The 24,267-nt window shown below is 32.9% G+C and overlaps 1 protein-coding gene across 2 annotated transcripts in view; it reads left to right on the top strand.

The window, feature by feature from the left end:
* Positions 1 to 24,267, top strand: part of TPR (translocated promoter region, nuclear basket protein) — a 67,857-nt gene that overhangs the window by 42,168 nt on the left and 1,422 nt on the right. Inside the window, exons 30-49 of one of the 2 annotated variants that reach the window (XM_074222243.1) lie at positions 781 to 911; positions 1,342 to 1,552; positions 2,021 to 2,161; positions 2,669 to 2,867; positions 5,172 to 5,377; positions 6,161 to 6,222; positions 7,410 to 7,618; positions 8,330 to 8,602; positions 9,615 to 9,763; positions 10,734 to 10,814; positions 11,693 to 11,899; positions 13,052 to 13,186; positions 14,961 to 15,048; positions 16,340 to 16,521; positions 17,839 to 17,907; positions 19,120 to 19,211; positions 19,812 to 19,918; positions 20,643 to 20,738; positions 20,880 to 21,036; positions 23,347 to 23,465. In XM_074222243.1, coding sequence (XP_074078344.1) covers positions 781 to 911; positions 1,342 to 1,552; positions 2,021 to 2,161; positions 2,669 to 2,867; positions 5,172 to 5,377; positions 6,161 to 6,222; positions 7,410 to 7,618; positions 8,330 to 8,602; positions 9,615 to 9,763; positions 10,734 to 10,814; positions 11,693 to 11,899; positions 13,052 to 13,186; positions 14,961 to 15,048; positions 16,340 to 16,521; positions 17,839 to 17,907; positions 19,120 to 19,211; positions 19,812 to 19,918; positions 20,643 to 20,738; positions 20,880 to 21,036; positions 23,347 to 23,465 — 2,914 coding nt within the window. Of the gene's footprint in view, positions 1 to 780; positions 912 to 1,341; positions 1,553 to 2,020; positions 2,162 to 2,668; positions 2,868 to 5,171; positions 5,378 to 6,160; positions 6,223 to 7,409; positions 7,619 to 8,329; positions 8,603 to 9,614; positions 9,764 to 10,733; positions 10,815 to 11,692; positions 11,900 to 13,051; positions 13,187 to 14,960; positions 15,049 to 16,339; positions 16,522 to 17,838; positions 17,908 to 19,116; positions 19,212 to 19,811; positions 19,919 to 20,642; positions 20,739 to 20,879; positions 21,037 to 23,346; positions 23,466 to 24,267 lie in introns of both variants that reach the window. The other variant, XM_074222242.1, reaches the window with a different exon arrangement.

Raw genomic sequence — 24,267 nt, 5'->3', positions numbered from 1 at the left:
ACCTAATCCAACTTTTTATATTAGGAATCCTTCCTCAAAAAATACCTGAACAGTGGTCACAGAGACTTGTTCATCAAATGTTTCGTTAGCTTTCTTCTACAGGAAGCCTTTCTCAGTCCCCCAAGTTGCTAATACCTTTGCCTCAATGGTTCCCTTCCACCAATACTTGTTCAGATGTATCCTTTTTGAACCAGTTTAGGCACCTGTATTCTCTCCTATTAGAATGTTAAGTTCTTTGAGGATAGGAACTGGTTTATGCTAACTATAGTGCCTAATTCTAGTTTGATTGTATAAGATTAACTCTGTCACTATCAGTAGCACTTTTTTTTCCTCTATAAATGTCTCCTCCCAGTAGAAGATACAAACTTCTCCCTGTATCATTTACAGTTTTTCAAAACCTAGTCCTGCCTTATCTTTCCAGACTTTTTGAAATTACTATTCATCAACCAACTTTTAATGTCTAGCTGAACTAACCTCACATATGATATGTTCTGTCTTTTGCCTCTCCTGTTTTCATAGTTTGTCTCCCATCTCCATCCTCACCTCTACTTCTTAAGAAACTAGTTTGTTTCCTCTGCCAAAATTATCTTCTGTATATTTTGTTAATATTTATATATACATCATATATCTCCCAGTAGAATGATAGCTTCTTGAGCACAGGAATGAATTTTTGTCCAGCCCCAAGGATAGATATAGTGCTTATATTATGTAGAAGCACTTGATACAGTGACTTTGGTTGTTACAAGATGACAATGACTATGAGATTTGTTCTTTTTTCAGCATCTTGCAAGCCAACAAAAAGAACCAGATTTGGAAGAATGTCGAAAACTCCTTTCAGAGAAGGAAGTAAATACTAAACGCATTCAGCAGTTGACTGAAGAAACTGGAAGACTTAAAGCTGAAATTGCAAGGTAGAGTGGAAGGAAATTTTATGTTTAACCTGCTATTTGAAGGAAACTTCAGCATACATCATTCTTTAGGAACTCTCTACTAACAATACACCAGAAAAAGCAAAGGACATAGGGCTTTCCTCATTATTTTCAGTGAAGAGCTATAAACAATTTTATGCCTTCAAGTTTTCTTTTACTATTTCATGCTCTTTTATCCTAAATTGTAACTAAGCAATACTTAGTGCTTACTGCTGATACTTAATAATAATAATATCCCTTGATCTTTTAAAAGAGACAAATTATTATACTTTTTAAACTGTTAAACTGTCAATAAAGTTGTGCAGTAGGAAAATTGAACCATTTTAATTAACTTGTTTATGCTGGTTTGATTTTCATTTTTTTCCCCAAAAAAGATGTGTATGAGTTTTGCTTTGCTTTTTTTTCCATTTAGGTCAAATGCATCTTTGACCACTAGCCAAAATTTAATACAGAATCTAAGAGAAGAATTAAATAAAATGAGAACTGAAAAAGAAACTCTCCAGAAGGATTTAGAAGCCAAAGTGGCTGACATACAAGAAAAAGTCAAAACTATTACTCAAGTCAAGAAAATTGGAAGAAGATACAAGACTCAATATGAAGAGCTTAAGGCACAACATGATAAGGTAAAGTTTCAATTGGTTGTTTTTATATACGTAAACATACACACACACACACATATGTCTGCATCTTCACTCAGTTTAATCCTCTGCAATTTTATAAATATTATCTCATAATAGGAGTTTTGAAAGCATTTGTTATTTTAAACTTGCCTCCTTGTAAATCATTACAAATTTCAGTTTATAATAGTTGTATTTGTAGATAGTCGTGTGTGTGTGTGTGTGTGTGTGTGTGTGTGTGTGTGTGTGTGTGTGTGTATTAAGGAATGTAATCTAGTTTAATATCTGCTTCCTTAAGAAGCAAGAACAGAATCCGAGTATTTAAAAAATACCTATTACTACTTTTTTTTTTTTTTATCTCATTTGTATCTCAGTTGCATTAGAGACTGTTTTTAAACCCTAAAGTCAGGAGGCGTAGGCATGTATTCCCTTTAATTATTAAGCAATTAATTATAAGCAATGTCATAATCTTAGGTAATGGAGAGTTCTCAGTCTTCTGGAGAACTATTGGAACAGCAAGTATCTGTCCATGAAGTGCAAGAGCTCAAAGAAACTCTGAATCAAGCTGAAATAAAAACAAAATCTCTAGAGAATCAAATAGACACTCTTCAGAAGGTGAGTGTGAGAGAGCAGGAGATTGGAGCTATAGTCTCAACTCTTTCTGATAGTGTAAGAAATATGTGGTTATGTATTCAGTGGTGACAGTAATTTAACAACCTTATAGAAATATCATAAGCCTTGAAATTTTTCCTGGCCTTTTTTTTTTTTTTTGGTAGGCAGTAGGGTTAAGTGGCTTGCCCAAGGCCACACAGCTATGTAATTAAGTGTCTGAGGCCAGATTTGAACTCAGACACTCCTGATTCCAGGGTGGGTGCTCTCTCCACTGCCCACCTAGCTGCCCCTTCATGGCCATTTTTCAAAATGTAGTGATATGTTATAAAATCATTAAATAAACTTGCTGCAGTGAGATGTTTATTTTAAGGAATTACGGAATTATGGTTTGTATTGCTTATGACATTTGTAATTCTCTATGAGGATTGGTAATTCCATTTAAAAACATTTCATTTTTTTCTTGCTAGCTAAAGTTGTTTTTTTCTTCTCCCTCCTTCCCTCCACCTTTAGACAGTATCTGAAAAAGAGGCTGAAACTAGAAATCTTCAGGAACAGATAGCACAGCTTCAGTCTGAACTCTCACGTCTTCATCAGGATCTTCAAGACAGAACTACACAGGAGGAGCAGTTACGGCAACATATGACTGAGAAAGAAGATAAAACAAGAAAGGCTCTTGTTGCAGCCAAAGCAAAGTTGGCACACTTAGCTGGTAAAGACATCCATCCCTGTATTAATTGAAATTTATCATTGTTCTTTTGCATCTACCCTATCCACTGGTCCGTTTCTGGTATTGGGCAGTTTTGATGACTGCTGTTTTACAATACAGTTTTAGATCTAGTCTGTATTTATTGAAATTTGAAATTTATAATAATTGCAATAAAGTTCTACCTACATTTTGCCAGTTTGAAGCTTAGTTAAATTGGAGATAAAGATGAAGAAGTTTAAAATAGAGGGTTTTTTTAACTATCCCTACTTGATAAAAACTTAATTAGAATGTCATGTATATAGAATTGATAGTGCTTCATTCAGCTTCATTCAGCACTTGCTGAATAAATGTTGTTTTAATTGTTAAGTTGTAATAATTAATAAAATTTAGACTTTCAGAAATTGATTTTTCAGTTGCAAACTAGTTGCCTGATTCATCACTTCTCAAGTTAATATTGAGAAGATAAGATTTTAAATTTAAATCTTAACTTTTCTATTTACAAAATATTTTTCCCATGCATTTGACATTGATCAGCCTCTGCTGCTGCTGCTGCTGCTGCTATACAATTTCTGTCTACCACAGCTAATATTAGGTTGCCTAGCAATAATTTATTACTGACTGAGTGACACCAGTTTTATAGATTGATCTTTAGACATGGACTCATTGCCCTTTAATCTTCTGATACTATCCTTTGGTGCTGTTCAGCTTAACAGTTTTCTTCTGCCTAAAAGATTGCTCTCTTAATACAGCCAAAGATCAAATTAACTTTTTTTTTGCCTGCTATGTCACCCTGATTGACTTAGCATTAATCCACTAAAATCTCCAGAATTTTTTCTGAAAAATTGCAATTGAACCAGACTTGCCTTCCTCATTTGTACTTGTGAAGTTGGGTTTTTTTAACCCAATTATAAGAATGCCCATTTATCCCTCTTGAATTATATATTAATTAGATTCTGCCCAGTGCTTTTTGGGTCATGACCCTGTCATTCAGTATGTTAACTTCCTCCCAGCTGTGTCATTACAGATTTCATGTTCATATTTTTTCTGCCTTTATCTAGATCCTTGATAAAAATCTTAAAATAATAAATGTGTGTGTGTGTGTGTGTGTGTGTGTGTGTGTGTGTGTGTCTGATAAGAATCTTAATATAATAAAAATCTTAAAAATCCAGGATACTTTCCTGGAGACCTTTTGTCAGTGGACATTAAACCATTGATAACATTTCTTTGAATCTTAATGCTAATGGTAAAAAAAAATAGAACTAGAAGAGCCCTCAGGTCATTGAGGGCAAGTCTTGTCAATTTATAAAAGAGCAAATACTGCTCCATATAGTGAAAATGACTTAGCCAAGAGGCAATAGAAGAGAATTTGTGCCACGGCTTTCTAACTCCAGAGCTTGTGCTCTTTCCACTGTGATGAGTTCATCTAATTGTGCCCCAATTGTACCCCACATTTGTTCATCTTTTCTACAAGAATAGTGAGAGATAGTTCATCAAATGCAATAGGTCAGAAGAGATAAATGACTTTGTTGGAAACTAAGTTTTTTAGCTTATGAACAAGATTGCAATTTTTGTCTAATAGTAATAAGCACTTTATGGTTAACAAATATTTTCTCATTTCATCCTCACAACAACCTAGGTAAGGTAGGTGCTTTTAGTATTCCCATTTTGTAAATAAAGAATGAATACAGACAAGTTATGATTTGCTCAGTCTCACAAAAACCCAGGTGTTTTTGATTCCAGGCTCACTACTTAATCCACTGTACCACTAAACTTCCTGATACAACTCTTCCTTGTTACTTCTATATTTTTCTCCTTGGGTTTGTGTGAGTTAAAAAGGCAACATGATGGTAAATAGAGTGCTGGGCTTAGATTCGCGAATATTTTAGTACAAATCTAGAGTCGTTCACATTCTAGCTTTGTGAGCCTGGATAAGTCATTCAGTTTAACCTACAAAATATATTACAGTCTTCATTCTCCCAACTTGAGTTTCCGAGACAGGTCCTTTTTATGTTTGTATTTTAAATTTTAGAATTGAAAACAAGCATCTTAATGTGTAATTGTCTATTTAATTCATACAAATGTAGAATAATATTAAATCTCTATGAGATAAATAATAGAAGAGACATGGGTCAGCTATTCATTTAGAAAAAAGACTCCTAAATGTAAGGAGTAACTTGGGAAAAGTATACAAAAAACCTACAGAAGTTGAGACAAGTTGAATATTGAAGGAATTGAATTCTATTAATCATTTTAATGTTCTTCCTTTCTACTCTGTACAAAAGTTATAACATGGTGTTATTTGTTCAGGTGTCAAAGATCAACTCACTAAAGAAAATGAAGAGCTTAAACAAAGAAATGGTGCGTTAGATCAACAGAAGGATGAGTTGGATGTGCGCATGACTGCCCTTAAATCACAGTATGAAGGTCGAATTAGCCGCTTGGAACGGGAACTGAGGGAACAACAAGAAAGACATCTTGAGCAAAGAGATGAGCCTCCCGAAGCCACTAGCAAGGTAGTGATAATTTGATTAATTTCTCCATAGTTAATTTTTTCTTTTTTTAAATTTATTTATATATATATATATATATATCAGTGGAATTAAGTGACTTGCCCAGGGTTATACAACTAGATAATTATTAAGTGTCTGTGTTCAAATTTGAATTCAGGTCCTCCTGATTCCAGGGCCAGTGTGCTCTATCCACTGCACCAACTGTCCCTTTTTTTTTTCTTTTTAAATTGTATCCATGTTTAATCTTATAGCACTCTTTATTCCTCTTTTTGGGGTCAGTGGGAAAGGAACTATATTCAGTCATAAGACCTAGATTTCAGTTGTTAGCTATCTTTCACCATGGACAAATCTGAGACTAAATTTCTCCATCTTTAAAAATAGTGTTAATAATACTTTTGCAGGCTTTTTGTTAGGATAATATGTAAACAATAAAGTGCTGTCTCACTATGAACTATTATTTGTTATATTTCTCTGTATGTATTTTGTATCCTCCTGTATAGCAGATTATTCCATGAGAAATTTGTATTCTAGTACAGTCCTTTAACAAACATTTGTTGAATAAATGATGTGAGATTTTTTTATTTTATTGAAAGTCTTCATTATTTTCCTCTCTTATATATTTTCATTCTTTTAATGAATGACTTTGAACAATTTGTATGTAACTGTTCTTAAAAATTACCAGTAATAGTTTTTTAAGATTTGGTTACTAATGCTAGGGTTTGTTTTGGTTTGGTTTTGGTAATGTAGAGGGACTATTCTCATCTATGCAAACTTGCATTTTAATAGGTCCCTGAGCAACAAAGACAGATCACACTCAAAACAACTCCTGCTTCAGGTGAAAGAGGAATGTGAGTTAATTTTTCTATTTTGTAAAAGTTTTCATAATATAGTATACTTATCTAATGCTAGGAAATCAAGAAATTTGTGTCCCCCCCCTTTTAAAAAATAGTGATATTTTTTTCCTGACACATATTTTGAATGGCTTGCCTGTTGTGTTCCAAGTTTTTGCTTTTTCATTGTTTATTTGTAGTCTTATTACATTAAGAAGAGACTCTCCTGGGCATTATGGTTTCTCTACCAACTCTTCTAATAGCTTGTACTTCTTGTCCTTTCTACAACAAAGATGGGCTGCTATTCATCTTTGCTAGAAAAAAAATAGGTGACAGTATCAACAGTGAGGAAAATGGGAGAGCTCTGATATGGATAACACACCAGCAAGCAAAAAGCAACTGAACCCATGTTGGGTTGTCTCATATTACAAATATTTGTTCAAAATTCTGAAACAGGGAAATTAGCTGATTTTTTTTGTTTGTTTAATTATTTGAGTTTGGGGGAAGAGATTTTATGAATAGTAAACAGAAATTCTTAATTTGTGTCCCCTGAGTCTGGGGGACAAATTGGAGTTAAGTGACTTGCCCAGGAACTTAGGTTATCTGCTGGGCCACCTACCTTGCCTGTATCCTTTTCATTTAACCCTTTTAGAGTTAAAGAAACAAAGCTAAACTTTATTTTTTAAAAATTCTTAAATGAGTTTAAATCCTCCTGTTTATTTTTTTCTAAATTCCCATTTCAAGTCTCCTGAGCCAGGGGAAGGAATTTGAAATTTCTTACCTCTTCTGCTTTTTGTAGCTCTAATCTGAACACCTGAACAAAAATTTTCCCTTTCTACCCATTTCACATTGACTATAATTATTATTCCTTTTTTTCCTCTTATCATATGAAAAATTTGCTAAATAGAACTCTATGAATTTTTTCCCTAAGATTTTGTCCCTTAAAAAAGGATAATCCTAACATTGAGGATTAAAAACCAATTGGCATTGAAGGAAGTTCTTTTTTAAAATGTCTGATTTTATGTATCTTAATGAGAACTAATTATTTTTCGCTCCAGAAAAAATCTGATTAATACTGATATTTTTTTAAATGCCATTAAAATCATGCTTCATATTCCTTGGTGTGATATGTGTAAAATAGAAAATCTTCAGATTTTTTAATTAATTTGTCAGAAACTGGTTTTTAAAATGTCTGTTATCTTTAGTGCTAGTACATCGGATCCACCAACAGCCAATATCAAGCCAACTCCTGTTGTGTCTACTCCAAGCAAAGTGACAGCTGCTGCCATAGCTGGGAATAAGTCCACACCTAGAGCTAGTATCCGACCAATGGTTACACCTGCAACAGTTACAAATCCAACCACTACTCCAACAGCAACAGTAATGCCCACAACACAAGTGGAATCTCAAGAAGGTTAGTAGACAAACAGGTAAATTGGTCAGTATGTTTTCTTAATTACCTCTACTAAGAGGCTTACCTGGATAATGGTGACATCATTAGAGGGAACAATTTCTCACTGGACCTAAAATACAGTAATTGGAAAAAGAGGTTGGTTTTGTTTTTTAAGTAAAGCAAACTAAATTCTTACAAGTTTTGGAGAGGAAATGGAAAAAATATTTAATGCATTGTAGCAAGTCGGTGTGCTGTGTTATTTTTATACTTCTAACATCTCAAACAGATTATTTTCAATTTTTATACTTGCTTATTTGAAGTAGCATGTTAAAATAAAGAAGTATACTTGGACATGAATTTGAGGCCTAGGCTCAAACAACTCTTAGTATATCAGAATTTCTTTAAAATGAGAATGAGGATATATATCTTGCAGGGTTATTTTATGGAAACATTTTATTGTAAAGGACTATACAAGTCAATTGTGTTGCTATTGTATTATATTAAATTTCAACTTAATGAAGTTTAGGTTTATTACTAATAAAGAAGCATTTAACTACATATAACGTAGTGCTGACACACTATGTAAAATATCTGAAAGATACAGTTCTTACTGTTGGCATCTTATTGGCTGTGCTCTCCTAAAATATTTAAAATCAATATTTGGAAAGGACCGAATAGTAAAAGTTATTTGCCTCTTTTTTTTTTTCTTAACTTTAATCCTTTCTTTTTCAGCTATGCAATCAGAAGGACCTGTGGATCATGTTCCAGTTTTCGGAAGCACAAGTGGATCCGTTCGTTCTACCAGTCCCAATGTCCAACCTTCTATCCCTCAGCCCATTTTAACTGTTCAGCAACAAACACAGGCTACAGCCTTTGTGCAGCCAACTCAACAAAGTCATCCTCAAATTGAGCCTGCTAGCCAAGAATTATCCCCCAATATTGTTGAAGTTGTACAAAGTTCGCCAATTGAAAGACCTTCCACTTCAACAGCAGTTTTTGGTACAGGTAAATTTAATTTTCTAAGTAAAATTTGCACTTAGTAATGTAACAGGAATTATTTAATCCCCTGCTGTGATGATAAAGATGATTTCCCTAGAATATTAACATTTTGATGTTCTTAGTGAATTTTTGGATTTCACCCATTCACATCTGAATAAAAATCTCCTTTGTCACAGAAATTTTTATTTACTATTTGGGAAAATTGAGCTATAATCTTATAGCATTAAATATTAATTAGGCACTTCCTATTTTTGAGGCTTATTAGAATGTATTCCTAAAAGTTTGTGTACAGGGTTTTTATGCAGATGTGAAAGAGAGTATTTCATAGGTTTTAAATCACTTGTAATCTGCCTGACTCCAAATTCATCATTATCCCCTGCTACCTAGCTGCCTTAATTGTAAAAACTAAATGCTATTTTAAAAAAATTCATGACCAGTCCAAAGGACCAATTCTTTTCAAATATATGTACTAGAAATGTAATCCATGGAAGTTTCACAATTCAAAGTAAGCTCTCACCTATTTGTAAAAAAAAAAATAATTCCATAACACTTTATAAATCACAAATTCCAGAAATAGAAATTAAACTAAGACTAGTAAATCACATGTGTGATTAATATCTGATTGACTCTTAAACATTTAGTAAGCCATCTTTTATGTGGCAAGCACTATACTAAATACTACAAATATGAATAACTAAAAAGACAAAGAAACTTAGACTGTAGTGGGGAGAAGACAACTCAGAAAGGAGATGGGGGCAGGGAGGCCAGGTTGGAGTCCAAGAGAACAAACTGGAAGGAGATGATGAGGGATATTGATGAGATGAAAATACCAAAGCTGGTGAATCTGGCAAGCTGGTGACAAGGTTTCCTGGGAGTATGAGGTGTTTAGTGCTGTGAATGCTGGGTGTTTTGATCAAGAAACAAAAGTCATTTAGGGAGAAGAGAAATTTCTTATGTTTTCTTTTTTAAGTACTGTTTATAGTGTTATAATTTTTTAAATAATGATTTGGTTTCAAAGTTTCAGCTACTCCAAGTTCATCTTTGCCCAAACGTGCACGTGAAGAGGAAGATGATAACACCATAGAGCAATCAGAACAAGTCTCTGATGAAACAATAGACATGCCTCTCCCAAAGAAATTGAAATGCATACCTCCTGTAGGACCTGAGGTATGTAACAATAATAAGTTCTAATATTTGCTGATATTTTTACCTACTATGAGTGAATACATTGACAGTTTAATTTTGACTTGTTATGGATGTAGAAGCAGTAAATCATAAGGAAAATATCAGCACAAAAATATCCCCTGAATTAATAATTCAATAATTGTAAAACATATTAATTTTAAGTAGGAGAGAACTAATATATATCAATTAAATGTGCAGTGTAGTGTAGAATAGTAAAATGAATTGGGGTCTTTATTTTTCTTGTAATAATGAACTGCCTTGTAAATATAATGAAATGACTTTTTAGCCCTACGTACTCAAAACTCTAAGATTGTTCCAATGACTTTTCTGTGTGCCTTCAAACATAATAACAATAAACTTTGATTTGTATACACCAAAGAAAAATGATAATACTGTTTACTTGGTACCCCTTTTAAAAACTAGTTGTGAACAAAAGAATGTGGATTTATATAATAAATATGCAACATGTATATCCAAACCCTAAAGAATCCATAGATAGTTTGGGATCAGGAAAGAAAAAAGGAGGAGGAGCTGTGATTTTTTTTAATAACTATTTTCATATAATTAGTTTCCTTTATATATTTATGATTTATTTTTTCATTTTATACATTTAAAAACATTATGAAAGTGTCCACAGGCTTCAACAAACTTTGAAAAGGGACCCTTTACACAAAAAAGGTTAGGAATCTAGAGTCAAGACTACAAAGAGATAAACTCTTCCTCTTCGGGTCTTATAAGTCTATAGTCTCCATAATGTTACATGTTTTCTCTGGATAACTAATGACATTAATACTAATGACTTTACTAAAATCTTTTTTACATGTGTGAATATTTTTTATTACATTTAAACATGGATTGTATTTTAAGACTTAACCATTTCATCTTCACCAAATACTTAAAGGGTTAATGTAGGCAAAACACTGTTTTTCATTTTATATGCATGATAATTTAGGAGGAAGTTATGGCAGAAGAGAGCACTGATGGGGAGGTCGAACCCCTTGTAAATCAGGATTCACAAGATTCTATTGGAGAAGTAAGTGAAGTACAAATGAATTTAATATGGTAACAAATGACTTCAAATCAGTTTTGCTTTTGCAAATATAAACATTTAGAAATTTTTAATTCTATGCTTAATAATTTTCTTTTTCATTTGATATTCACAGTCATATTTGTTTCCAAAATTTGCCTAAAAATTATTCTGAATATTAGATGAATTTTATTCTAGCATCAAGAATCTGATGAAATAAAAGCTTTATTATTTAGCATTTTGGATTCATCATCCATAGCATAAGTCGTATGACCCTACTATTCTTTAGCCTTATTGGTTCTTTTGCTTTCATAAAACATCATTGTTCAAAAAAAGACTTGAAAAACTTTTCTGTTTGTAGAAAAACCTATGATTTTAAGGTAATGCTCCCAAATTAATCATTAATTGAATTTGTTGCCCAGATAAATTTATTACTTTGTCTAGCTCTCTTTGAAGTACAAGATAGAATTACCAACTCTGTTTTTCCTTTAGTATATACAAGTTCAACCTTTAAATGCAAAGATAGTAGAGAATTTTATCTCTTGAAACAGATTTGTTTCAGATAGCATTAGAACTAAAAGAGATAAAAACTGGTAATATGGGAATTTTTCTTATTTTATTCTGACAATTTTTCTTAGGCACAGCAAAATCTGCTGTTGGTCTTAAAGTATGAATGCACAAAGGCATTTAGATCTGTCCTCCAACTTTTCATATCATATCCTTAAATAGTAAACAATTCTATTTCTAATGTACTAACTTTGAGCCAAATTGTGAGTGGTGGCATTTGAAAGATGATTTTTTAATTTAAATGTTATTAATTCTTTTAGCTAAGTGCAACCTAAAAATCACTATTTAAGCATTATTTAGTTATTTGGTTTTTTAAGGGTGTCACTCAGGGAGATTATACTCCTATGGAGGACAATGAAGAAACCTCTCAGTCCCTTCACATTGATCTTGGAAACCTGCAGTCAGATCAGCAGACTTCAACCTCCTGTCAGGATAATACCCCCACCAAAGGAGATGATGTCATTGTGATAGACAGTGATGATGAAGAAGATGACGATGATGATGAAAATGATGGTGAACAAGAGGTAAACTGAATTAGCTGATGATCACAGGTCCTTTTTAGTCTTGTTGATATAGTATATAGTTGATATAGTATATATAGCATATGTAGTATAAATTCTATGAATAAATTTTAATTTTTTGCCACTCTAATTTAAATATTTTTACCCCCATTCTGTGTTTTTGGTCTTCATATTTCATTACATTATAATGTTTAGGAAGATATAATTGCATTTAGTGTTAGATTTTCTTTTGACTTTAGGATCCTTAATTATTTTCTCTGAACTTAATATAGCTGACTACTTTTGATAAAAGGTTTTATGACTCAAAGATATGCAAACCCTGTTGCTTCCTCAGGGACCTATTGCTTCTATAACTAGACTGACCTATTAATGTAGAAAGACACCTTATCACTTAGTGCCTTTCAAGGAAAAGATTGAAAGGTCATCTTGCCCTGCTCCTCTTGAAGAAAAGTTACCCTGGCAGTATAACATCTTACTAGGCTTTCTTGTAGGAGAAGAGAAGAGATTTTGTGATGCTTCTTAGGATGAGGAACTTTATTCTTTTAAAACATGATTTACTGCCTCTTAGAAGTAACAAGACGGATTATGGTGAGGATAACACTGGCTTACTGAGCTAGAGGCATACCAGTGACAACAACAGGAATTTATTAGTAAAAAATGTAGACTATATAATGTTTTCCACATTTGATGTAACACTATTCTGGCGTTTCTTTGTCAGATTGTTTTCATTTTTAGTTCTTTATAGGTGTTAATATAAACTTCTGTTGGAAAGCAAGTTAGTTACAGAAGGTATTACTTATTTACTATACATAAAAATGGAGCATCTTAGGACTTGTGGCCGATAGGGAGCTCTGATTTGGAACTCTTTGTTGCTGTCTAGTATTGTGAGAACAAGCCTTAAACATTTATTGTTCCCAAGATATTTCTCATAGATACTAATGGCCTAAAGGGTACCAGTTTCATTTTGAGCATTAACTGTAAATGTCACTGCAAATTTCTACCTCTTGAACCAAGTATGTTGTAGTTGAAATTACTGGTATACTACATTCAGTACTTCACTCCTTCTGATTAGCACCTTTACTGGGTATTAAGATACACATCTCAGTTAACTTGCCTGGGCATTTTTTATTTGCAATTTTGAACTTTTCCTAATAGGACTATGAAGAGGATGAGGATGAGGATGATGATGAGGATGATGAAGATACAGGGATGGGAGATGAAGGTGAAGATAGCAATGAAGGCACAGGTAGTGCAGATGGCAATGATGGCTATGAAGCTGATGATCCTGAGGTAAAATTTAATCTTTTCCCAACTTTTCTTTCCAATATTTTTTTAAAATAACTTTTCTTTGGAGAAGGTATTATCCTGTATAACTTGAATAGGCTATTACCAATAATGAATAGTCAAAGCAGACAATTTAATATACCCCAATGCATTGAATCTTTTGAACTTAGTATTTAATTTCATCTATTTTTAATATCCTTCATAAAGTCAATTCTACCTCATCATGTTCTAGAGGTTATCTTGATTTCTTAAACTCAAATTCTGGCAGCTAACAAACTAGAAAATCATGAATTACAGGACTAATAACAAATTTCTGCCCTTGAAACAGTGTAAGTTAAAATTTACAGAGACCCTGTAAAATTAACCTTGAGAAGTTGCATTTTTTGGCTGCAGCAACTCATAAGCATGTCTTATAGTGTGGAAAGACAACTATCTGCGTGAGAAGCAAGAGTATCCACACAAATGAAATCATAATTCAGACAGCTAAAAATGATTATTAAATATATAACCATTAAATATATAACCATTTTTGTCAGACTTACAGAGATGATTGAATTTATCAGAAACTTTGAATTTATTTTAAAATGTTCATGAATGTTGACAAACTCTTCAAAATCTTATAGAAATAATATTTTCACTAACTCAAAATAAATTGATGTTATATTCTTTAGTCTTAAACTAAATGATAATTTATTTTGGGAATTACTTGGAGATTTTAATTAAAATTAAACTTGAAGAAGCATTATGGTATAGTGGAAAGAATGTTGGTTTTAGAATCAGAGGTCAGTTTTGGAATCCTGCTTTTAGCTTTGGAACCATGTGGCAAGTTGTTTAAGCTCTCTGATCTTTAGAGAAATAATATCTGTATAAAACCCTGCATCAAATGAGGACATATATGTAGGGATATTTTAACTTTCATTTTACAGGTGAAGAAACATACTTCAAAACCCTTAAAATGTGATAAAAATGCAAGATTTCATTATTATTGACAGTTCCTTTGGCAATAATTGTCTGGTTTTTTTATTAGTACATTAAAGTATTCTGTAAACTACAAAATGGGATATGTTATCTACTACTTCAAAATAAATTTATATTAAAGTCATTGTTTAATTAATAACTTTCTTGAGATCATTTTTAGATAGATATTTGGATAAATAGCTGTTTTTGTGAAGATTGACAAATGTATCACAAAAAGGAGGGCTTAAAAAATAATAAAATTTGGGGCGGCTAGGTGGCGCAGTGGATAAAGCACCAGCCCTGGAGTCAGGAGTACCTGGGTTCAAATCTGGTCTCAAACACTTAATAATGACCTAGCTTTGTGGCCTTGGGCAAGCCACTTAACCCCGTTTGCCTTGCAAAAACCTAAAAAAAAATATTAATAATAATAAAATTTTAGAGCTAAAAAGTTCCTTGTAGGTCATTAGAATTGGTTTGGCTCTGATTTTATAAATTAAGGAACAGACTCAGACTAGGTAAGCCTACCTTAAGATCTGAATACAGGTAGTTAAGTCCTGTCATATATAGACTGGGACACAGTCACCTCCTAGAACAATGTTTTTTTCTACTTTTTCATTGTTTCTCTTGTTTTTGTATTATTACAAGAATGTACCTGTAGATGTGTAGGCATCTGAAATTGGATGTCAATATATTACTGTCTATAGATTAAAAATTACTTACTCCATTTATTAATATGTTCCAGTTTCACCCTAGATAATTTATCATACATTATAATGTTAAATACTATATTTGTACCAAATTATCAGAGTGGTTTTATGTTTAGGGTTGTGATGGTACTGATCCAGGAACTGAAACAGAAGAGAGTACAGGAGGTGAAGGTAGCCAGAGAGCCGCAGATTCTCAGAATAATGGTAAGATTAAATGCTGTGGTTTTTGTTTGGGAGCAGTATTATTAGAATGGGGACAAGTGGGGGTTTTTTGGTTTGTTTTTTAAAATAAACTTTTTTTTATTTTTTTTATTTTTTATTTGTTTCAAAACTATATTGCTCATTTTTATAAAAACTGGAATTGATCCTGATTATGATTTAAGTTATAAATTCAAGGAGAATTCATATGTTAGTGGATTGAATTCAGATTCATTAGGCATAAATTTTTATCTCATTTGGAGCAAGTCATTGTTCCTCTGTTCCTTATAAATTTGGAAATAAGTTCCCTCAGAACTGTTCAGGGTCAACTGAAAATATGTGAAATTTTGAAAAGTATAAATCAATAAAAAATGCACAAGAGTATTGTTAAGTTTTTAACTTAAATGAAGTTGTTTTAGAACTAAGAAAACAGCAAGAGTCCATTGTCTTTAATCTTGCCTTTGTCTTCTTTGATCAACAGAGGTCAGTCTAAGCTTCTAAAGAAATAATAGTAGAGATACTTGAAAGAGGTCTGAATTTTTGATTTTGTTATAAAAATCACTGCATCATAGATTTATAGCTGAAAATGATCTCAGTCTGATTCCCTCATTTTACAGATGAAGAGACCAAGACATTTTTAGGTCGATTTATACTTTTCAGAACTGATTAGTGGAATCTTCTAAGCACTGATCCCCTAATCACTGTAAAACCCTGTTCCAGTTTCCTTAAGTGGGAATTTCCATTTTTATAGTACCTAAAGTAAACAAAACGGCTAAAGATAATATATTGTGAAGTATAACAATTTTTGCTTTAGTAGAAAGTCTTTCCAGTGCTTCGTTGTAATATAGAATTACTCTCTACAGCTTTGGTAGCAAAGCATAAATGATCCTTGGAACCTTCCAAGCCAGAAAAGTTTCTTTGGACTGGGGCTAAACTCTGCCCTTTATCCCCAGGACCAACCTACCAAGCTTGGAGAGGCATTTTATCGGATTGGTTACAAAGTCCTGAATTTTATGACAAGGAAACACTTGAAGACTTTTTACTGAGTTGTAGAGGAGTTGCAATCTGTATCAATAAAACAATAAAATTACAAATCAGTCCTTAAAATGTTTAAATTAGAAGTTAAGACCTGGGGTGTAATTATTTTTTTCAAGGTTGATCTGATTGCTCTGAGATTTTCTGAATTTCATCTTACTATTTATCCAGATGGTGAAAACAGTGCTACGAGGAATATTTAATAAAAAATGTTCTGCCATTGGTGACAATTTTGTATTATCTTTTCTTTTTCCCCTGAAAGGTGAAGGAGGGTCTACTACAGAATCAGCTCTTCCTCATGAGAATTCTAGAGAACAACAGCCATCATCAGCATCTGAAAGACAGGGTCCTCGGGCACCTCAATCACCCCGGAGACCGCCTCACCCACTTCCCCCACGACTTACTATCCATGCACCCCCTCAGGAGTTGGGACCACCCGTCCAGGTACTAAAAAGGGAGGGGGTGTGTGTGTGTGTGTATGTGTAAATGATGAGGGTTTTTTTAACGACTATTTTAAAGAGCCTAACTTGTAGAAAATTCATTAGCATTTCCTATTTTTCATTTTATTTTAATTAGATAATATTCTTTCATTTACTGGTATTAAATATATTTTTAAATTAGGCAAAAATTTCTTGCTCTTGGACTTCTTCCTCAAATATGGCAGTAATTTATTTGCTGGCTTTTAAAAGTGGTGAGAAATTTAGAAAGAATGAGACAAAGCAGTAAGTGGGTGTTATTTGGAATAATTGTAGTCGTGGTGGACAGAAAAAATTGTTCACTATTTCCATTGTTAAAGGCAAAAGTTTGATTACTTTGAATTTCAAATAAAATTTAGTCTAGCATCTAGTACATTTTTCTTTATGGGAGCAAAGAAATCTTTGTCATGCTTCCATTTTTTTTTCTTAAGGATGTATTGTTTGTTATTCGGACCCCTGTATTTTTGAATCTGCATATTCATATTTGTAAATTTCTAGATTGTGTAGGTATATTTTTTTAGTGGTAGTGGTTTTGGGCACTCTTGAGTTTTAATAACCAGTTTTGAGTAGTGTCTGTAAGAGTTTAAAGGTAAACCTGTATGCCAACTTTATACCCCTTGAAATATATTAACTAAGTGTGTATATCAAGATAGAGCGTGTGTGTATGTTTAAAATGAAATCATCATGGATAAAAATGATTTAGTTATAGGATATATATATATATATATATATGTATATATATATATAGATATAGATATAGATAGATATAGATATATATATATATATAGTAACCATGGAAATTTACTAAGGAGAACCTATTTTCTCAGGAAGTCAGAATTTAGAGTTGTAAAGTATGAAGGACTAGGACTTTACAGCACAATGGATAACATTTTTAAATAGAAAAATAAATAAGCATAAACCTTAATTTAATTTATAGAAAATAGGCATAATGGCATATCTTTCCTATTAGTAAAAACAAGTCTTATTATTGTTTGTTTGATAATGCCTTATTAACTTGTTACATATATTTGAAAATAAAGCTTCATTTAATTTTATACATTTATATTTGCTTTCTCTACCCTTAATCCAAATTAGTGCATTTTGTTGGTTTTACTTTTTTAATAAGATTCAGATTATTACATGGTTGCTGATGTGATTAAAGAGTAATATATGATTTATGCTTTAGGTGACTCAGTGATTAACTAGTCAACTACTTCTGTTTTTCTTTACCATTTTGTTTGACTTTGGTTATCCCTTAGAAAATATATTATTTCTTAACACACAGAGAATCCAGATGACACGAAGACAATCAGTTGGAAGAGGACTTCAGTTGACTCCTGGGATAGGTGGCATGGTAAGTAATAACTGTTTAAGAGAATATTGTTGGAATCAAAAGCATTTCCAACTCTGGTTTATAAGATAACTTTAAATTAGAAATCATACATTACCATTTTTTTAGAAAGTCAAGCATATGACAAAATAAAATTCCTCGGAAACCAATATCCTCATTCATTGACTTTTTATTCCTAAAAACTTCCAGCATTAAAGTCTTCATAAATTCTTACTCCATGTTATCTTTCACATCTGTACCCTTTTTTCCTGCCTCATTCAAGCCATCATTATCTCTTGCCCATACTATTATAATGGTCTTAATATATTATCTCCCTTTGTTCAGCATCTCTCCCTATCTGCCGTATAAGGACAGAGTTTGGCTCCAGTCCAAAGAAATTTTTCTGGCTAGGAAAGATCCAAGGATCATTTATGCTTTGCTACCAAAGCTGTAGAGGTTAATTCTATATCGCAAAAGTCTGACCATGCCATTCCGCTGCCCAGTAAAGTCCAGAGGTTCCTGTTGCCTCTAGGATCTAAACTCTGCTCGTTATTTAATGTATTCACAACCTGTCTACAATCTGTCTTTGTAAGATTATTTGACACATTACCTTTTCCTTCCTCCTGCCTCCATACTCTGTAATCCAACTAATTTGGCCAGTTTGTTGGTCTCTCTTTGCATCATTCATCTCCATGCCTTTGTAGGGCTTCCGAGGAGCCACTCTCCCTTTATCCCTCCCCCACTCATTCTTGGAATGTTCTACCTCCTTCATTCTGCCCCTCAACCAAGCTCCCTTCTATGATTTTCTACATGTTAAGACTCCTTATAACCCATAAAATGACTTTTTTATATATTTGTACTTATTTATATGTGTCCTAATATGCTGTCACCTTGTGATTTCCTTTTGTCTTTGTATGACCAGCATCTAGCATGGTTCCAGGAAAAAAGAAAGGAGTTTTTTGTTCTTCTAAAATTTAGAATTAATGATTCCATTAACATCCCAACTAGTCTACAAAGACTGGAGTTACTGTGGGTTGATAGTTCTGTTATCTCTTTGGAAATGTTTATTGATTTTATTGAGTCATAAGGAAACTTAGGGAATTTGTAGTTCAGATAGATCTAGCAAAAGATGGAAATTTTCAATTCAACATGTTCCTCAGGTACCTTCTACAAGCATATCCTTTGTAAATACTGAATTCTTCTATAGCTTTTAAATTTTAGTCTTTACTTTAGCAGCAACACTTTTTTGATGATGAGGACAGAACTGTGCCAAGTACCCCAACGCTTGTGGTACCACATCGTACTGATGGATTTGCAGAAGCAATTCAGTAAGTCATTATATGAATAATTATTTTCTTGTTTTCCTTATAAAATTGTCCACGTGTTTATAAGAATTTAAAGTAATAATTTACAAAAATTGAGACATAAGTAAAAAAAATTTATTTCTTTGAATATATTGTTTATAAATTCCAGAAAAGAATCCAGTCATACCCTTATTTTTTATTCCCAGCCAGATTTATTTCTATTATCCAGCATATTTTAAGTAGTTTTTCAGCAACATCAATTTGGTATATTTCAGAGAGTGTACAAGAAAGACAAATTCATTTTATTAGTATCATAATCAAAACATTGATTTGTGACCTTTGTACACACACACACACACACACAAAATAATGCATTCCAAACCAGGTATAAGTAATATTTGGAAATAATGGGTTTATTTCTGGTCTTTAAATTCTTTTTGTTGTTGTTCTTGTCTTCAGTCCTACTCTTCTAAAATGTAATTTTTTTTCTTGCTCTTAGTGACCTTTTTTTCCCCCTCCTAAATCTTTTTCTTCCTTGACACACAGTATTTTATAAAGAAATAGGTGTTTTGACAAAAGAAACTATAGAATTTGCAGAATTTGAATTAGATATTTGTTTTCTAGTTCACCTCAGGTTGCTGGTGTTCCTAGGTTCCGGTTTGGACCTCCTGAAGATATGCCACAAACAAGTTCTAGCCACTCAGATCTTGGTCAGCTTGCATCTCAAGGAGGTAATAAATCACCTAAATTTTCTAAGTAATGAGATAGTCAAGTCACTGGAGCTTGGTGAGAGATTTGGCTATCATAGGTGTCTCGTTAGTCTTTAATTAAGTCCTTAATCTAACTTTTGCTGAAAGCTCTCTTGGAACTTCGTCTAGATTTCTCTGTATGGTATCCTTTCATGTATCTTGATTGCCAGCTAGACTGTAAGCATCTTGAAAGGAGGTTTGGAGGGGATGCACTGTGTTTTCAGTTACTTCTTTGCCGCATACATAATATGTGCTTAATAAATATTTATTTAATAGATAAGGAGAGATAGGATTGTACGGTAGCAAGCACAGTATCTTTCTTGCATATAGATGTTTTGTAAATGTTCAACTAAATTGAGTTCACTTTAGTGGTGAGAAAAATATTGATGAAAGGATAAATACAAGAAAAAATTAAAGTCATAGCATTTTTGGATTTAAATATTGTTGCTGAAACAATTATGTTTCAGTTTTTCTACTTGGATTTTGAGATAATATATTTGAGATAATATATTGTTTCCTATTTTATTTAGAAATTTAATGTTTCCAAAGAGTTTTTGCTTGATCTAATTAAAATGACCGACCTAAATATTTCCACATGCTTATATATTAATAAATAACTTAGTTTTCACCTTAAATAGTACTCAAAAGCCTGTCTTTTTTCCCCCTTATAAGCGTTTAATGAGGTCATTAATAAAATTTTCTTTAGGTTTAGGTATGTATGAAACACCCCTCTTCCTAGCACATGAAGAAGAATCTGGTGGCCGAAGTGTTCCTACTACTCCCCTACAAGTTGCAGCTCCAGGTAGGTAACAGTCTCTATAATATAATTGTACTTAATAAATCTGTTGCAAAAATGGAATCTCTGTTGTCTGACCCTCTAATATCTTGCTGAATATTGTGGGCTGAGTAGTTTAAAATATTTTGTTTTCCTGTCTTTTTGAAGTTACTGTATTTACTGAAAGTTCTACCACTGATGCTTCTGAGCATGCATCTCAGTCTGTTCCAATGGTGACAACATCCACTGGCAACTTATCCACGACAACAGAAACAGGGGCAGGTGATGATGGAGATGAAGTATTTGTGGAGACAGAACCTGAAGGGTAATATATTTACATGATGAATAATGCTTTCTTTGAGATTCAGACTACTAACAGTTTAGGATCATGAAATATGTTTTAGTTTATGGAGAATATGTTTCTTATACATAAGAAGTTGCTAGTGGAGTAAATAACAGTGGGATGAAATTTATTTCTATCTGAATTTTTAAATAAGAATTTACTGTTTCAAAATTGATTGTCTATAACAAAGCAAGCTTTTTAGTCACTTTCTCTTGTTATTGATTCCTGTGTACCAATAAAAAAAAACAGATAATGATTTGTCTACATTATTAGCTTAGATAATTGTGATTTACTTTATAAGAAGAGAAATTTTTGAAAATCAAATGCTGTCACCCTCTGGCTCAGAGCAGTTTAATTTCTGTAACCTGAAATAATATTTTAAATACTTACATTATCGAGTCATTGTTAATAATTGTTCAGAACATTCTCATTATTGATAAAACATGAATAAGCCTAGTCACTGATTCTTTTTTTAATCATTTAGATTGATTTATTTTAGAACATGTTAGTAATCCAGGTTTCTTATATGGTAGTTTTAAGGAACATTGTAGTGGAAGAGGCCCATGAAGTGAAAAAAGTCCTAGATTAAATCCCCTAGATTAAATTTCAGGGGAAGGACTTGACCAAGAAAAATGAAGAAAATGAATTTAGGTTTTTTTCTAAGGTAATGTTGAGCTCTAGAATTTGGATGCATTATTTTTTTCCTCATACTTTGATGAGAATTGACAGCTTCATATTCCTAGCAGAGCTGTGAGAAGGAGCTTCCCTCGAGTTTGTCAGCTACTCTGTGGTAGGTGAGCACCAGTAATACTGAATGTCCTGTAAATGATCTTATTAAAATATGAGGTCATTCTTGGGGCATCTAGGACACTTATTTAAACCAAAAAAGCAGCTGCCACCTGACTACTTAGAATGTTGAATGCTTCCTCTGAAAAGGAATTGTTTTCATCATGTGTATTCTTCCTGTTTGATGTGTTAGTTTATGAATATTTGACAGTGATGACTTTAGAGTCACTACTAAAACAAACTATGAAATTTCCCTTAGCTGCATTCAGTTTTTGTTCTATGTGTGTGCATGTGCGGTTGTTGTTTCTATCAGAAATCCATTTCAGTGGCATGATCAAATATTTCTCATTTCCATTTCTTTGAATGGTATATGGGGAGAAGCCCATTAAACTCAAATCTTAAAATAGCATTTTTTATTGCTTGCAAAAAGACTGTAGCATGGCTTTCTGATAGTTTAGGTGATAGAAAAGTGCTAACTAAATAGATTTTGAATTTGAAGAATAATATGAAATTAAATTGTAAACAGCTTTATTTGTGGTAATGAAGGATAAGGATAATTTAGATACACGAATAATATAAAAATGAATAGGAAAATCTCCAACTTCTTCATCAAGAACTATTTAACAGGAATTTAATTCATTGTTGAGTGTTTGGTTTTTTTTAGGTTTTTGCAAGGCACATGGTGTTAAGTGGCTTGCCCAAGGCCACCCAGCTTAGGCAATTTTTAAGTGTGAGTCCAGATTTGAACTCAGGTCCTCCTGACTCCAGGGCTGGTGCTCTATCCACTGTGCCACCTAGCTGCCCCCATTGTTGAGTATTTAAAAACCTTTTATTTCCTCTTTGGGGGTACAAACAAGCCTTCAAATCATCAAAAAATTCAAGAAAGTAGAAGCAAGAGATCTGGATAAAGCACTTTGACCCATGAGACTATTTTTTTAAGCACTTGAAAGAATAACTAAAATGCTTTGTGATTTTGAGAATCTTTCCCTTTGAATCCTGTGTGGTTTTAGAGAAAAGAAAAACAGCTTAATATTAAAATAAAGGCTATAGTCAAAGATTGGGGGAGGGACTTTGGGGTTTATATTGGGATTGGGGAACGATTTGTCTTGAACCATCTTTGTGGAAAACGCCACTGTTACAGATCAACACCTGCTCTAAAACTTGGAGAGGAGGCGTAAAGAATCGCTATACAGCCCTCCATCATGCCCATCCTTCCACCATACCAAGTGACTCCTTGTCTTCTTTCTAGTAAAAGGAAATCCGGAGGAATTTCTCTAGAGGAAAAATACCTAAGGATTTAATATTTTTTGTACATGAATATCCATTAATAACATTCAGAATAGAAGGGGCATTAATAATCATTTAGCATAGAGGCCTTTCTGTAGGCTTGAGAAAAATTTTGTTGGTGATATTTATGAACTATACATGGTTTAAATATTCTACTATCAGAAATATTTTTGTAGTTCCTAATGGATTTCCTTCTTTTTCTTTTTCTTTTCCTATTAGAATTAGTTCAGAAGCTGGATTAGAAATTGATAGCCAGCAGGAGGAAGAACCTGTTCAGGCATCTGATGAGTCTGATCTTCCTTCTACCAGCCAAGATCCTCCGTCAAGCTCCTCTGCAGGTATGTGCTGTCACTTTGATTAGAACAGTGACACAGCAACTTATTCTTTTTTTCTTCTTTTTGTGAGGCAATGGAGTTAAATGACTTGCCCAAGGTCACACAGCTAGGTAATTTGTTGTGTCTGCGGCCGGATTTGAACTCAGGTTCTTCTGACTCCAGGACCAGTGCTCTATTCACTGTGCCACCTGGCTGCCCCCCAAGCATCTTATTCTTAATATAGCATTTTCTAATTAATGATAACATGTTTTTACTTGTATCATGCTTTTTAGGCCTTTCAGAAATTTTTCTTTACCACAGACCTGTGGGAAGCAGTGAAAAGAAAAATAGTATAGTAGCATTTAGATTTTGAAAGAGAAGGAAACAGAGGTTCTGAGAAATTAAGTGACTTTACCAAGAATACACAGTCTTGGGTAGAACTCATACCCAAATCAAAGATCTATTTAATCTACAGTCTTTATCACATTCTTATTTTCTTTGTGCTTACATATAAAGATGTATGTATGCACCATTAAGTAGAACTAGATTGTTTTCATTTTGAAGTCACCACTGCAAAAAGTTTTCTGTTTATTGGGCGGGAATGATAGTGCTTCAGACCTTCAGAAGAAGTTTGGAATGAAGCAAGAAATATTAAGTTCCCAAATCACTTATTCAAACTGTTGAAAACTTTGCCTTTTTACATTTTTGAACTTTCTTTTGAAGGATACTAAGGGATATAAGCAATAGAAGAACTTGGAAGCAGCCTGAATTTATATCTCAACTCCACTGCTTAATTAATGTTGTGACCTTGGGGCTCAATCCTCCA

Source organism: Macrotis lagotis, chromosome 2, assembly GCF_037893015.1.
Source record: "Macrotis lagotis isolate mMagLag1 chromosome 2, bilby.v1.9.chrom.fasta, whole genome shotgun sequence".
Lineage (NCBI taxonomy): Eukaryota > Metazoa > Chordata > Mammalia > Peramelemorphia > Peramelidae > Macrotis > Macrotis lagotis.
Note: the sequence above shows the minus strand (reverse complement) of the source record. Positions and strands in the feature narration are given on the sequence as shown.